General features: G+C 40.5%; 1 protein-coding gene across 2 annotated transcripts in view; it reads left to right on the top strand.

Annotated features, from left to right (window-relative positions):
* The window catches only part of CSMD1 (CUB and Sushi multiple domains 1), a 2,064,317-nt gene that overhangs the window by 1,869,764 nt on the left and 179,816 nt on the right, over positions 1-14,737 (top strand). For both annotated transcript variants that reach the window (XM_059882319.1, XM_024986326.2), the window contains exons 39-40: positions 2,307-2,376; positions 5,957-6,073. In XM_059882319.1, the coding sequence (XP_059738302.1) occupies positions 2,307-2,376; positions 5,957-6,073 (187 nt within the window). The remainder of the gene's footprint in view (positions 1-2,306; positions 2,377-5,956; positions 6,074-14,737) is intronic.

Raw genomic sequence — 14,737 nt, 5'->3', positions numbered from 1 at the left:
TAGGACAGTTACTGAAAAAGCTTTGCTGAAAGGTCTGCCATGGAAGCAAGTTTGTAACCAAGCACATGAAGGCAGTGGTAACTGATTGTTTAAGACAGAAATTTCCCATTTCATGTGTTACAGTAAAAAGAATTATAAGTCACAGCCCAAGGGTTTCATTTAGAGGAACACCTCACTCTATACTGACAAGGCTTTTTGTTAATATGTCTTTGGTTGTTTTTTTTTTCTTTTTTGGGGGGAGGCCCTTCATAAATTTACGTAAACCATGTAAATACCATGTTGCCTCCGTTTCTCCAGATCCCACGGGCTGTCACTTGGTCTCCCTCACTTATGTCCCCCTTCTTTCTACACTTTTATGATGACACTTTGCAGTTACTGCCAGCATCCTTTTATGAGGGAGACTTCTCCAGCCCTCAGAGAAGAAACTAGAAAGGGTTATTTAGTAAAGACATTTCTTATAATGAATTGTTTAATGTGCTACTTGGAGATAAAAGCCTGCAGGCACACATCTGTGGAGCCCAGGCAGGCCACTTGGCTCAGGTTTTCAAATGCAAACTAAGACTTTTTTATTTCCCTTCATAACAGCATCAAGCATTGAGTATACAAGCTGTGACTTTCTCTCACTCACATGAGTTAAAAAGGATGCTAGACTTTTCAAATTGCTAACAATTGGGAATTTTGCTAACATACTAATATATTTGGACTGGCAGTGTGCATAAATTACAGTATTCATGAAAAGCACTGTTCCTTGTATGATTTATGCACAAATGTCTATAAATGCATCTGCCTAGTGTGATTCACGCTAAAACTGCAGAGACGGGATGCATCAAAAATCAATCCCGGATATCTGCAGGATTAATGATTTCCTTTTCTCTAAACCTGTTTCGCTTTTCTTTTAAAAGATGAAAAAAAGAAAATTCCCATTTTAAGCTAATAAATAAATACACAAATTCCTGTCTTGTTTTGGATCCAGTATAAAAATTTTAGCTGAAATCACTACTATGAAATATCTTTGTTGGAATCAATAACAAAATGTACCCTGTATATAACCATTTTATTAGTAGTCTTCCATAAATGTCTCTAAAGGCTTTTATACTTTGTGTTTGTCCAAAATTCAGAAATAAATTTGTTAAAGATAACATAATAGATCAGAGAATGAGAAGACACAGAGCATGAAATTTGGCAGGAAAAGCATTGTCCTGAGTGTCTTCTTTAAGTATAAATGTAGTCTTCCTGTACTGTAGCAACTTTTAAGAATGTTAGGAAATAGGAGTAAATGAGTTCTGTGGCAGACAAATCGAGTGTGAAATCTTCCTAAGCTTGGGGAATTGGTTTGTCATTGATAACAGCCTTAGTGCAAATTCTTGTTTGATGCGTTCCCAACATGGCTGGGATTATTTAACATGAGCTAAAGATGTGTTTGTCATCTGCCTCTGTGCCAATTTTGTTTGGCAAATGGAAATTCACAAGGTTAGCACACGTGTCACATAAGCCCACCAAGTCACAATGAGGAAGACAGTAAACATGAATAGTCTGTACACAGAGATGCCCATTTGCTACTTTCTCTTTCATCATAAAAGAAATTTTAACCCAAAGCACTGAGAATTTAACCCACTGCTGTCTGATTTTTGAAAGAGGAAGAACAGGACAAATTTTTTGAAGGCTGAAAGTTGAAAACTTCATATATTTAAAGGCTAAAGAGACCCTGAGCAATGAGGATTAATTTCATTGCAGAAGCATTAATTTGACAGCTTGTGAAGCTGATAATAAAATGAATATTAAGTCTCCCTTTTTCTCCAACAAAGGAGGAACTGACCCAATTTTTTGCTGAACGATAAAGCTTGTGTGAGTTGCTTGTGAACCATAGGCAACCATGAAAGTTACCTTTGCATAAGCAGATTACTTACCACTGACATTTCACGCTTCAACACCTAATATTTCCTAATCATTTGACCAAAACTTTTGATGACTTAAAAAAAAAAGACTTACTTTGGTCAATTCAGTTCAGCATCTTAAGCATTAGGAAAGCATCTTGGCAGAAATACAGACCATTGAAAAGCACATTACAAGATTTTTATTTTAGTGACAAGAAGTACAGTGATTATGTTTTTTTTTTCTATTTTGATTCCAAATATGAGATTCATTAATACACATTAGTAGAATAGATTTCACGGGTTTGATATTTTTTACATTTGTAATTAAATCAAAAGGGAAAACCAAAGAGAATACAGATATTCTTGCAAACACTGAAGCCTCCAGTACTCCATGTTCAGCTAGTGAGTTTTGTTCCATCTTTTCTCGAGCAGGGCCGTTCCCACATCTCCTGTATGCCGGGGACCGTGCGGCGTTGGAACTACCCGTCTCCCCTCTGCATTGGTACGGACATGCCTTCCATCCTTGAGTCACTGTGCACATTCTCAATAATGTAATGGTGATCTTCTTGAGCAACTTTTGGGCTTCAAAGATGAACTTTTAAATTCCCTTCAAAGATCTGTGACAAGATAACTTAATAATGTAGTAGAGGTATAACTGAGATTGGACATCTTCTCCCCCTGGATGTGGGTGCTCAGCATCCCTGGACCAACCGGCAGGGATTAGATGCAAGATTGCTAGCTCCAGGCAGTAACACACACCACATGCATGTCAGAAGCCAGTGGATTAATGCATGAGAAGGAATGAACGTATCTGGTCTGAGAGTCTGAGAAGGGTTCTGTTTATGCCATTAGCCTCAGGAAAATCATATCTCCAGAAACAAAATTCAGAAGTGCCAATAAGTGGCATGGAGTTGGATGGACAGTATTTTATATCAAAAAATATTTGATATAAAGGCAGCCGCTCTTGTGGAGGGGCTCATCAGGAATGGGACTCAGGCATAGAACATCCATCTCCCTACTTATTTTTAAGTGAAGAACTTTCCCTTAGACTTGGGGATTCAAATATTTTAAGCTTTGAAATGAAATCAACTCACAGTGGATATTCAATCAAATGATGTGCCATTGCTGGCACTCTGTATTATGTGAGGAGATATTTTATTCGAATAGCTTACCTATATTAGCCAAATAAAATTAATTCTGTTTTTTATTTTGCATGTTTCATATGTTGTTGGTGTTTAGTCACTGAGTCATGTCCAACTCTTTGCAACCCCATGGACGTAGCCTAGCAGGCTCCTCTATCCATGGGATTTCCCAGGAGAGAATACTGTGGGTTGCTGTGCCCTCCTCCTTGTGCTTACTGCATTGGCAAGTGGGTTCTTTACCACTAGCACCACTTGGGAAGCCCAGAGCCTACCCAACATTAATTATTTTAAGCATCATGACAAGTCCCAGGATGGCCAAGCTGTTGGTCAGGGCCCTGCACTGAGATGGCATTCCCTGTGCCATGGGGTCCCTCAGACAGGGCATGGCCTATACCTTGGAACAAAAATTCCATATATTCTCACCAGAAAATCAGGAATCTACATAAAATGAGACACATAAACCCAGTTAAAACCCAAGATCCCTTGCTCATTTATAAAGATAAACACTTTGTCCTTTATTGATAGCACTTTACCAGTAACTCTTTGAATACACTATTTAACAATAAGAAAGGGTCTGGCAGGGAGGGAGTTTCTCCAGCAGGAGACTGGAAGTCAGGCCACCAACTGCTGGTGACAGTGAGCCTGGGGAGGAGACTGAAACTTGAGGGTAGGGCTGAAGGAACATAATGGTATCACTAGATGAATATAAAATAAGAGCGGCCCATTGATGGGGTTTTTAAAATATCACAAAGGAAAAAAGATTGATGCATGGCTTTCGGGGTCGTGTTTGTGCACTCATCCAGTGGCTCTTGTGTTTTGAGACGAACAAAGGCACGATCACCCGCTACGGTAACTAAGCACTCAAGGAATTAGGTTGTCTCTGTGTGCCTACAGGAGTTACACTCACATCAGGCCCTTTCTCTCTCCCGGGATGATCATCATGGTCCTGATTTAAAGACATGGGTCTTGATGATCAGTTCCATCATTCAGGCACTGGGTCAGCTGCTCCTGCAAGAAAGTCTCAGTCCTCAGTGAAGATATACACAGATGTTTTCATATTTTATAATTTCCAATCTTTTTTCTCTTCTTGGTACAAACCATGCTCAAAATCAAAATGGCAAAAATGTCACTTATATTTCAGTGGTTTTGGTGTTTCCATCATTGATGTGGTTTGTGCTTGGACCTGCATGTTTAACCTCAGTGCAGGTTGTAAGAGTCCTGGGGGGGGGTTGGGGGAACATCACTGCCAAATGAAGGCAGGCTCGCTGCTCAGACCCACCAGTGTCCACAACAGAACCCACAGACTTGTGGGTAAAAGCAGGCCAGAGACTTTATTCTCAAACACGTGGTGTCTCCTGCAAAGAATTAACCTGATAAGTTATTTTCTAGATAAAAACACTTAATGTTCAACACTTTGCTGGAATTTTTCACTCACCCACAAACATACATTTAAAGTGTTTTTAAAAACTTACATTTTTTAACTTGCACACCGTTGACACTCAGACTAGGGTTCCCTAGCTTGAACAATTACCATATTCATTAGACTTTTTATAAGATGTTTAGGTTTTCCCTCATATCAAATTTACCCAAAACAGATAAAGTCTTTCTACCTCCATAATTAAAAAAAAAAAAATCTTGAGGGTCTCTGAAATCAGGCTCCTGAAATTATTTTGCCTAGTAAGAGCATTGTTAGACTATGAGTAAAGCCTTTTCCTGTGGCTTCCTTGAAAGAAACAACATCATTTGCATGATTGGTTTGAAATACAAGAAATCACCATTTTAACAGGTTGGAAATGGTCAAGTCCAAGTATTAGAACTTCATTCTATATTATTTGGCATGTGCGTTATAAAGTCAGTCATGTTTCTTTACTGTCAAACCTCAGCATTAACAGTGTAAAATGTGCGTAACCAAGGTAAGTCCAGGGATGGGAACATACAGTCACACCTATATTCACAGGGTGAGATTTCTTGCAGAACAAGTGGTCTCAGTTAGGTGCATTACAAAGCTGGGAAGAATTTTGAAGGTAGCATATCCAGGTTAAAACTTGGAATCTAGGGCCTTCCCTGGCAGTCCAGTGGTTAGGAATCCACCTGCCAATGCAGGGAACACAGGTTTGATCCCTGCTCCAGGAAGATCCCACCGGCTGCAGGGCAACTAAGCCTGTGCACCACAGCTACTGAGCCCATGCTCTAGAGCTGCAACTGCTGAAGCCTGCACACCCTAGGGCCTGTGCTTTGCAACAGCAGAAGCCACCACAATGAGAAGCCCATGCACTGCAATGAAGAGTAGCCCCCACCCCTTACTACAGCTAGAGAAAGCCCACATGCCGCGACTAAGGCTCAATGCAATCAAACATTAAATAAATAAAATAAATCTTAAAGCAAACAAACTTGGATTCGAGAACCAGACAGAGCTGAAATAAAATTTTGGTTGTGCTGTTTGCCAGGTGTGTGCCCTTAGACAAATTCCTTAATCTCCTCATGCTTGGTTTCCTTGTCTGTAAAGTGGGATGATACTAATACTCACCTTTTAGGGTTGTGATGAGAATCAAGCAGTGAACTGTGTTTATCTCAGCCCATAGGTGAGCACATGGCTAACGATCAGTAAGTAGTAACTGGTACAAGCACTCAGAACCTGGAAGACAATGGGATACTGACCAAAGTGTGTAAGCTTGACCAAGCTGTACTGAGAGCCTCTGTGGACCAGAAGGAGATAAACTACGAAGACCTGTCTTTATTCTTAATCAGTGAATGCTCAGCAGAGAGAACTAGACCCAGAAGTAACTAAAGGGCATCCCATTTATGTATGTGCTGAAGCTAGGGGCAAATCCATTTCTGAAGACTTGCTTCAGGGTAGCACACTTACATGGGGGTGGGGGGAGTGAATTGTCCTAGAAAGCCATGGCCCCCAGGCACTCACTCCACTTGTCATTCTAACAGCGACCTGCGGGGGCACCTTGAACAGCATGGGGGGAGTGGTCCTGAGCCCCGGGTTCCCTGGCACCTACCCCAACAACCTGGACTGCACCTGGAAGATCTCCCTGCCCATAGGCTATGGTGAGTGATGACATCTTTTAATTCCTCAAGACCCAACTTTTTAATATATTCCTTGCAAAGAATAAGACTAAGTAAAAAGCGAGCCTTATTCTGTTGACCTAACTGTGTCTTTAATTGAATATGGCTTACAGATTTAAATAAAGCATTGGCAGAATAACTTTGAGAATAAAAAGTTATTTGAAAAGTCATTCGGCCATACACATCTTTTCAAGGCAAACTAAATTGGCAGAATGATTATAGTAGTCACATGAAGTGCAAAATGTAGCATCCCTAATTCAATCACCAACCTCTTTATTCATAATACCACCTTCAATAATCTATCACCGGAAGTCAATAATGGTAGTGGTTTCTTTTAAATAATTATTAAGGTGTTTTTCAGGTTATGATTCATTTTAGTATTATCTTATAAAATTTTATCATTATTCCTTACATTGATTTAGGTTTATGAAAATTACCTAAATGATAAAAATCACATTTAGTTATGAACTTCCAGGTTACCTACCTTAAATAATTCAAAATTTTAATTGTTATATACACTAAAATCCCATTCTTGGCCTGCTTCAGAAATGCACAGTCTTTGTGAAATTTTAATTCTCTGTCATACCTTTCCTCATCTGTCTCATGGTTTCCTTATATTTTAGTTCATTAACTTGGATTTTCCCCACCTGCAATTGTCCTAAAAGTACACACTGTGATGAGGGTGCCAGATTAGTTACTCAGGGAATGTCCCAGAATGTCCATAGTAATTGAGTACTTATGCACTAAATAAATGTTAGCTGAATGATGGGTGAACAGAAGCATAAGTGAAAATCATTGCCCTGGAAGAAGGTTATATATTTTAATTAAGTTTTCAAAGCTTTTGCTTTAAGAGTCTGTTCCAGGAGGAGGAAGGGGTTGGGGGAAGTCTACCTGCTCAGCTGAGAGCAGCTAAAAGGGAGGGCGTACGGCCACCAGAGTAAAGGAGGGGCGTGCAAGGAAAGGGGCCCCCACTGGGGAAAGCACACGTGAGATTCAGCTCCATGACCCCTGAAGGGGCCCCAGCATGTGGGGGCATAAGGAAGGGGGGACAGTTCACAGGGGTCATGGAGGTGCTCTATTTGTTCCAGGTTTTTAAATTTTATTTTTTAAACAGTGAACTCTCTGGGCAGAGAGGCTATAATTCTGCCCTGTGCTATACCAAACAGAGGCCTTTGACTTTAACCAATGTTGGCTCAGCCATCCACAAAGCCTGGTCTGTTTTTTCACCCTGAGAATCTCAAGATCTGGACAGGGTCGGTTCCGTGTTTGGAGTCAGATGTCAGGGGCTGGATTGGAGTTACAGTTGATCCACAAGGTTCCAGCAGGGCCTCAGCATCTTGAGGGCCACAAACTTACTAGGAAAATAATAATAGTGTAGGCTACTGAACTGAGTGAACCCCAGGAATCTCACTTTCCGCATCTCTAAAAATGAAATAACCACACAGGGTTAGGGAGGATTCACTGAAACAGCTCAGGCGAGAAATTTAGTATAGGGCTTGGCATGTTGTAAATAACAACAGCAAAATGCTAGCTGGTTTTTAAATTGTTATTTCAAATACTTCCCACTTTTCTTTCAAACCTCATTAGAAACAGTTTACTCATGAATGGATATGTACATTTTATTAACTTATTTTCCCAGCCTCACTGTTTCATGGTGTGAGAAGGCTGCTAGTCAGCATGCTTCCTTTCACTGTTCTCTCACTGAGAAACCAGTACACAAGACAGTAATTCAGGGAAAAAAAGAACAGGGATCTTCTGACTTCATGATCATGATCTATGAGCATAAGAAAGCATTTATTTCAAGACAGGTTTAAATGTTAAAAAGATTTATGGAATATTATAATTAAAACTAGTTGTCTTTAAAATGTTTAATATTGCCTAGCACTAGGCTTGAAAAAGCATCTTGAATAACCAAAAAGGAACTTTATGCCTGAAATCCTAAATACATGCAAAATAGTATGACTGTACCTAGCTTTTTAGAATAGATACAGTTATGCTTCAGAATAATTTGCTACAGATTACAGCCAGACATCCTGGAATATGAAGTCAAGTGGGCCTTAGAAAGCATCACTACGAACAAAGCTGGTGGAGGTGATGGAATTCCAGTTGAGCTATTTCAAATCCTGAAAGTTGACGCTGTGAAAGTTCTGCACTCAATATGCCAGCAAATTTGGAAAACTCAGCAGTGGCCACAGGACTGGAAAAGGTCAGTTTTCATTCCAATCCCAAAGAAAGGCAATGCCAAACAATGCTCAAAGTACCCCACAATTGCACTCATCTCACACACTAGTAAAGTAATGCTCAAAATTCTCCAAGCCAGGCTTCAGCAGTACGTGAACTATGAACTTCCAGATGTTCAAGCTGGTTTTAGAAAAGGCAGAGGAACCAGAGATCAAATTGCCAACATCCACTGGATCATGGAAAAAGCAAGAGAGTTCCAGAAAAACATCTATTTCTGCTTTATTGACTATGCCAAAGCCTTTGACTGTGTGGATCACAATAAACTGTGGAAAATTCTGAAAGAGATGGGAATATCAGACCACCTGACCTGCCTCTTGAGAAACCTGTATGCAAGTCAGGAAGCAACAGTTAGAACTGGACATGGAACAACAGACTGGTTCCAAACAGGAAAAGAAGTACGCCAAGGCTGTATATTGTCACCCTGCTTATTTAACTTACATGCAGAGTACATCATGAGAAACACTGGCTGGAGGAAGCACAATCTGGAATCAAGATTGCCAGGAGAAATATCAATAACCTCAGATATGCAGATAACACCACCCTTATGGAAGAAAGTGAAGAGGAACTCAAAAGCCTCTTGATGAAAGTGAAAGAGGAGAGTGGAAAAGTTGGCTTAAAGCTCAACATTCAGAAAACTAAGACCATGGCATCCGGTCCAATCACTTCATGGCAAATAGATGGGGAAACAGTGAAAACAGTGGCTGACTTTATGTTTCTGGGCTCCAAAATCACTGCAGATGGTGATTGCAGCAATGAAATTAAAAGACACTTACTCTTTGGAAGGAAAGTTATGACCAACCTACTGCTGCTGCTGCTGCTAAATCACATCAGTCATGTCCAACTCTGTGCAACCCCATAGACGGCAGCCCCCCAGGTTCTGCCGTCCCCAGATTCTCCTGGCAAGAACACTGGAGTGGGTTGCCATTTCCTTCTCCAATGCATGAAAGTGAAAAGTGAAAGGGAAGTTGCTCAGTCGTGTCCGACTCTTCGCGACCCCATAGATTGCAGCCCACCAGGCTCCTCCATCCATGGAAGTTTGCAGGCAAGAGTACTGGAGTGGGGTGCCATGGCCTTCTCCGTGACCAACCCAGACAGCATATTAAAAAGCAGAGACATTACTTTGCCAACAGAGGTCCGTCTAGTCAAGGCTATGGTTTTTCCTGTGGTTATGTATGGATGTGAGAGTTGGACTATAAAGAAAGCTGAGCACCGAAGAATTGATGCTTTTGAACTGTGGTGTTGGAGAAGACTCTTGAGAGTCCCTTGGACTGCAAGGAGATCCAACCAGTCCATCCTAAAGGAGATCAGTCCTGGGTGTTCATTGGAAGGACTGATGTTGAAGCTGAAACTCCAATACTTTGGCCACCTGATGTGAAGAGCTGACTCATTGGAAAAGACCCTGATGCTGGGAAAGATTGAGGGCAGGAGGAGAAGGGGATGACAGAGGATGGGATGGTTGGATGGCATCATCGACTCGATGGACATGGGTTTGGGTGGACTCCAGGAGTTGGTGATGGACAGGGAGGCCTGGCGTGCTGTGGTTCATGGGGCCACAAAGAGTCAGACGCTAGTGACTGAACTGAACATATAGTACCACACTGGGTTTTTCTGACAAGTTGTGTAATCTATAAATATACTCCTAAACATGAAATTTTAAAACAGGAAAGAGGCATGTGCATTCCTGGTTCCTGGATTGTCAGTTTGGGTTTGGGTTGCCTAGGTATTAATGACTGTTTTGCTAATAATTACTGTACAGCTGTCTCCAATTCCCCCAGCCATCCTGAAAGACACAGTTATCCAGAATATGAGACAGCAGTGCTTTTTCTTGAGAAAAAGCAGGTTAGATGTTTTTCATCAGAGGAAGGTTTGTTGCAGTGTTTTTGATCTTTTCACACAAGCAAATATACATGGGACTGCCTGTTAGACGTCCGACACACTTGTTCAGCAGGAGCCAGCTCAGTCACATAATTCTTCTGATTAATCCTACTTCTCTCCCACACCCATGGAACAATAGCTTAATTATATATGCAAAATGACCCGTCGCTCTGGTATCACGTGAAAGCCCACCTATGTCTCCACTTGCTAATTACTCACCCCCTGACAACTGCTCTCTGCATCCAGCCTCAGTGAGAGCATGTTTACCAAAAGCGGGGTTCCAGCTGCTCCCCACTCTAAAGTCAGTAAAGAGGCCAGGTTGGTGGGAAGGAAAGTTTGCTTGATTTTCATGCCAGCATCCAATGGGGAGGGTGGACATCTGTCCAAACGCGGACTCCCCTCCCAGCCAATGATGGTCAGTGGACAAGAGCTGTCATAGGCTGAGGGAGGGAGCTACATGGAGAAACAGCACAGTCAGCTCTGACGGTCATCTTCAAGTTGGTCATCGGTGGTCTGACCAGCAGGATCTTGATTATTTTAAGCACAGTTTCAATCTTCAGTTTCAGTGTTGGTTTGATCCCATTTCCTTGAGGACAGTTCTCAGAATTGTGGCAGCTTATGTCATGACTACAGCCTGGTCATCATGTAGTTAACTTATCCACCTGGTGCAGAGGTTTCAGTATCTATAAGACAGCTCACAGGACATGGCTCAGATTATTATTTATAGCCCATGAGACAGAACTAAAAGTTCTTGACTACGCTTAGTGAGAACACATTATTATTAGTAGTATCATTATTATTATTTGGCCTCTTTTGCCTGTTTTCCTTTGTTACTACATTTTCTCAGTTCTCTGATTAAACTTATTCATTGGCTGAAGTTTTTCCACAGACAAAAGGCAGGCTGAGGACATAGGAGGTAAAGGACCATAGGGCCCTGCTCTGTTACAAGCATGCAGTCACAGGACTTCACCTGAGGGGCAGGCATGGTACATGGTGGTCTCCCATGTCTTTGGGCTCTGAGCGTAGACGAGTAGAAATCCTAGTTCTGTAAGTGACTGCTGGTATGAATTTGCAAGTTGTGGACATGCTTTAGAACAGCTGTCACTTATCTTTAAAAGGAATACCACAAAATATTGTTCTCCTACAGCTGTTCTGAAGCAAATGCCTGACACGGAGAAGGCATTACCTAACTGTTCACTGCTCTTTGTTACTAGGCCAAATGCTCTAATGTTGTTTCCTTTCCTTTCCTTTCCACAAATTTGGGTTGCTCTTTTGTGTGGCTGGATTCTCCAGGCAAGAACACTGGAGTGGGTTGCCATTGCCTTCTCCATTGTGTGAAAGTGAAAAGTGAAAGTGAAGTCACTCAGTCGCATCCGACTCGTAGCGACCCCATGGACTGCAGCCCACTAGGCTCCTCCATCCATGGGATTTTCTAGGCAAGAGTACTGGAGTGGCTTGCCATTGCCTTCTCCAAATCAAACAGAACTTCTGTCTATTTTCTTGAAAGTTTCTAAAAGCATATTTAACAGAGATTAAATCATTTGTTTTTTCTGCTTTACTTTTTATATTTGAAACCCTTGCACTTACATCACACAGCATGGGGTCAAAACTGGCCATGGCTTTGGGCCATCTAGAAGCATAGGGAGGAAATAAAAGACTCTTTAGAATACTCCCTCTGAATTCTGAAACTATTCACTCATTTGCTATATATTTATTATGCACAGATGATGTACAATAGAGCACTTACTATCCACAGGGTCTGTCAACCAAGAGACAAGAGTTTAACTCTGAAGCTATGGTCAGCTTACATATTCAAAGTTTTGTCAAGTCCAGATTCAAAATCCTTTCAGCAGATGCCTTTTCCTGACACTTAATTTCCAATGTGTAATGACGGTCAGTGTAAATTTCACCCTAGATGGGCATTCAGATGGGTTTTCTTGTTGCAATAACACACTTTTGGTATTCTGTGAGATAATAGAAGGATAACTAGGTTACGCTTATTTTAATCCCTTCATTTTGGCTTCATGATGTCAAACTGGACACAATTCGCTGAAAATTAGATAGCTAAAAATTTCATTCTAAACCAGATTAGAGTTGGGCTCAGTTCTCTTTCCTGATACATATTAGGTGGTTTGATATGGGGCTGGATACTTTATCCTGCTTAATATGCTAAGTTTTCATAAAATTATAATTTTCATAATCCCATTTCCATTTCAAGATTAATTCCAAATCAGGGAAAGGCCACTTTCACTATTTCCTTTACTTTGGAGATATTGGCCATCTTTTAGGGTTTTTGTGCCCCTTGATCTGCTTGCAATCTCTCATTTCTTTCTCAACCAGGCCGTTCTGTGAATTTCAAATGTATCTCTGAATGAATTCATCTGACATCTGCATATGCACATCTGAAATGAGCCCGTTTTAAGCCGTTTCCCTGCCATTTGATTTTATACCCAAAAAGGAAATAAATATTTTAAGTGTTCTAATCTTGCCCTCGTTTCACATCCTATCTCATAGTTTTTGGATGAAAAATAGAAATTTCAATAATTCGTCATTTGTTTTTGATTGTTCTTATGTCGGCTTCTGTGTTCTTCCTCCCGTGAAGAATATGATGGGTGTTTATGAAACTCTGTGGACCATACAGGTTCTAGGCCTTGATGCAGCCACCAAAAATATATATATTTTTAAATCCATTAGTATAGTTTATTAATTAGTCAAAAAAAAGAAAAAACAACCCTCTTTATTGTCAGATGTTGGGCCAGGCTATAAAAGCAAACTGTTTTTAGCTCAACAGTAGGTAAGGAAGTAGATCAGATGCTAACTGACCTGCGACTTACAGACTGGCCAAGTGGCTCAGCTCTCACAGCAGGTGGCAGAGAGGTGACAGGTGAGGAGGAGGGGCTAGGAGTCATCGGTCCTGCCTTCTCTCCTTCTCGCCTGCCTTCCTCCTTCTTTACTTTCTCCCTCTCCCTCTCTCTCTCTGTCTCTTTCAATCCCTCTCTCTGTCTTTCTTCTTTCCTTGCTTCCAAATTTCTTTCAACTAAACGTATTTACTGAGATGTATAAAGAAAATGATTTAGCTTATGGAGGTCTCTCCAACAGAGACATGCTTGACACTCTTACATATTTACAGGAATGTTTTGAATGTATGGCTTTGTTGCCTGTGGGTCATCTGTGGCGCCTGGCGTTAGAACAGCCAGGCCAGCCCCAGGCCGGCCTGTTCCTTCACTTCCTGCTCATGTGTCGCTGTATGTACACTTGGACGGTGTGGAAGAAACTGAGTTGCTCATTCTAAAAACAACCAAGGTTTTGTAGTCTTGTTAAAGACCTTTCACTGAAAGTCTTTCTTCTGCTTTTCACTTTTTGAGTCTCTTCCTGAAATATTCTGAAATTCCTTCCAATTTTCTCTATCAAACTAGGGTGATAATTTTAATACAAAATAACTTTCTCCAAAAATTTGTAACATTTGTAACATCATGAGATGCTTAGCTTGTGTCTAGCGTGTTTCCATGCTAAACCAGAGAACACGAGTTCTCTGTCCATCAGAGTTGGTGTCAGTCTAACTCTGCATCTCGCTGTGTTACCTGGGACATCACACCCAGCCTTCCTGTGCCTTATTTTGCTCACCTGTGAAATAATGGTAATAACAGGTCACCTGTTTACCAATGGTCACCTTGGTAAACTGAATCCCGATGTGATAATGGACTTACACTGTGTCCAACCAGAAAGGCCATTATTCACGCTTTTCTTCCTCCTAACAAGGTTTTCTCCATAATTGATAAAATTGTGTTTCTTGGAGAATTTTAAAATTTATTGAGTAGCTTTAGGTTGTTCTTCCCTATTACTCTTTGCATGAGCTTTTATTCTTTTCTTTTTTTTTTTACTGATTTCAGACTCTTGTTACCTATGTTACCTATGTTTTCCATCAATACTAAGTAGATATGATGGCTTTACATTTTCTCGGCATTTATGCTTAAGTAAGATAACCCTTGCAAACATGATCTTTAATATAACAATATCTTTAATTTCCTAAAACCTAGGAAATGTGTCAGATATGTTAGATGAAAAGTAATGTATATATATATATATATATAGATAGACAGATGAAAAGATCTTTATATATATGGATAGATGGATAAAAAGAGCTTTATATATATATATATATATATATATATATATAAGAATAACACAAAATAAAGCTTTCCTCACATGCTGAGAGAGTAATCCACAATAGCTGTTGGTTTTCTTAGTTTAGGCTTTATAAACCCAACTTAATTGCCTTGATTTATGCAAAAACTACTATCTTTGGCATTCTGAATAAACCTTCAAGTGAATTAAGAAGTATTTTAGGAACAATAGTCAAATTTTCAACCATGCCACAATACCACAGCAAATAACTCTAAGTTATTTTGATTCTCTTCTGAATTATCAATAGTAGCTTATCTGGCACACTGATCAATATTATGCCAGCAACGTGGGTCCTTTGGACAGCCTTGGCCTCTTGTTAAAATAGATTCAGTTGTGAGAATCAGC

This window comes from Bos taurus, chromosome 27, assembly GCF_002263795.3.
Source record: "Bos taurus isolate L1 Dominette 01449 registration number 42190680 breed Hereford chromosome 27, ARS-UCD2.0, whole genome shotgun sequence".
NCBI classification, from domain to species: Eukaryota; Metazoa; Chordata; class Mammalia; order Artiodactyla; family Bovidae; genus Bos; species Bos taurus.
This window is presented reverse-complemented; position numbering and strand designations above follow the sequence as displayed.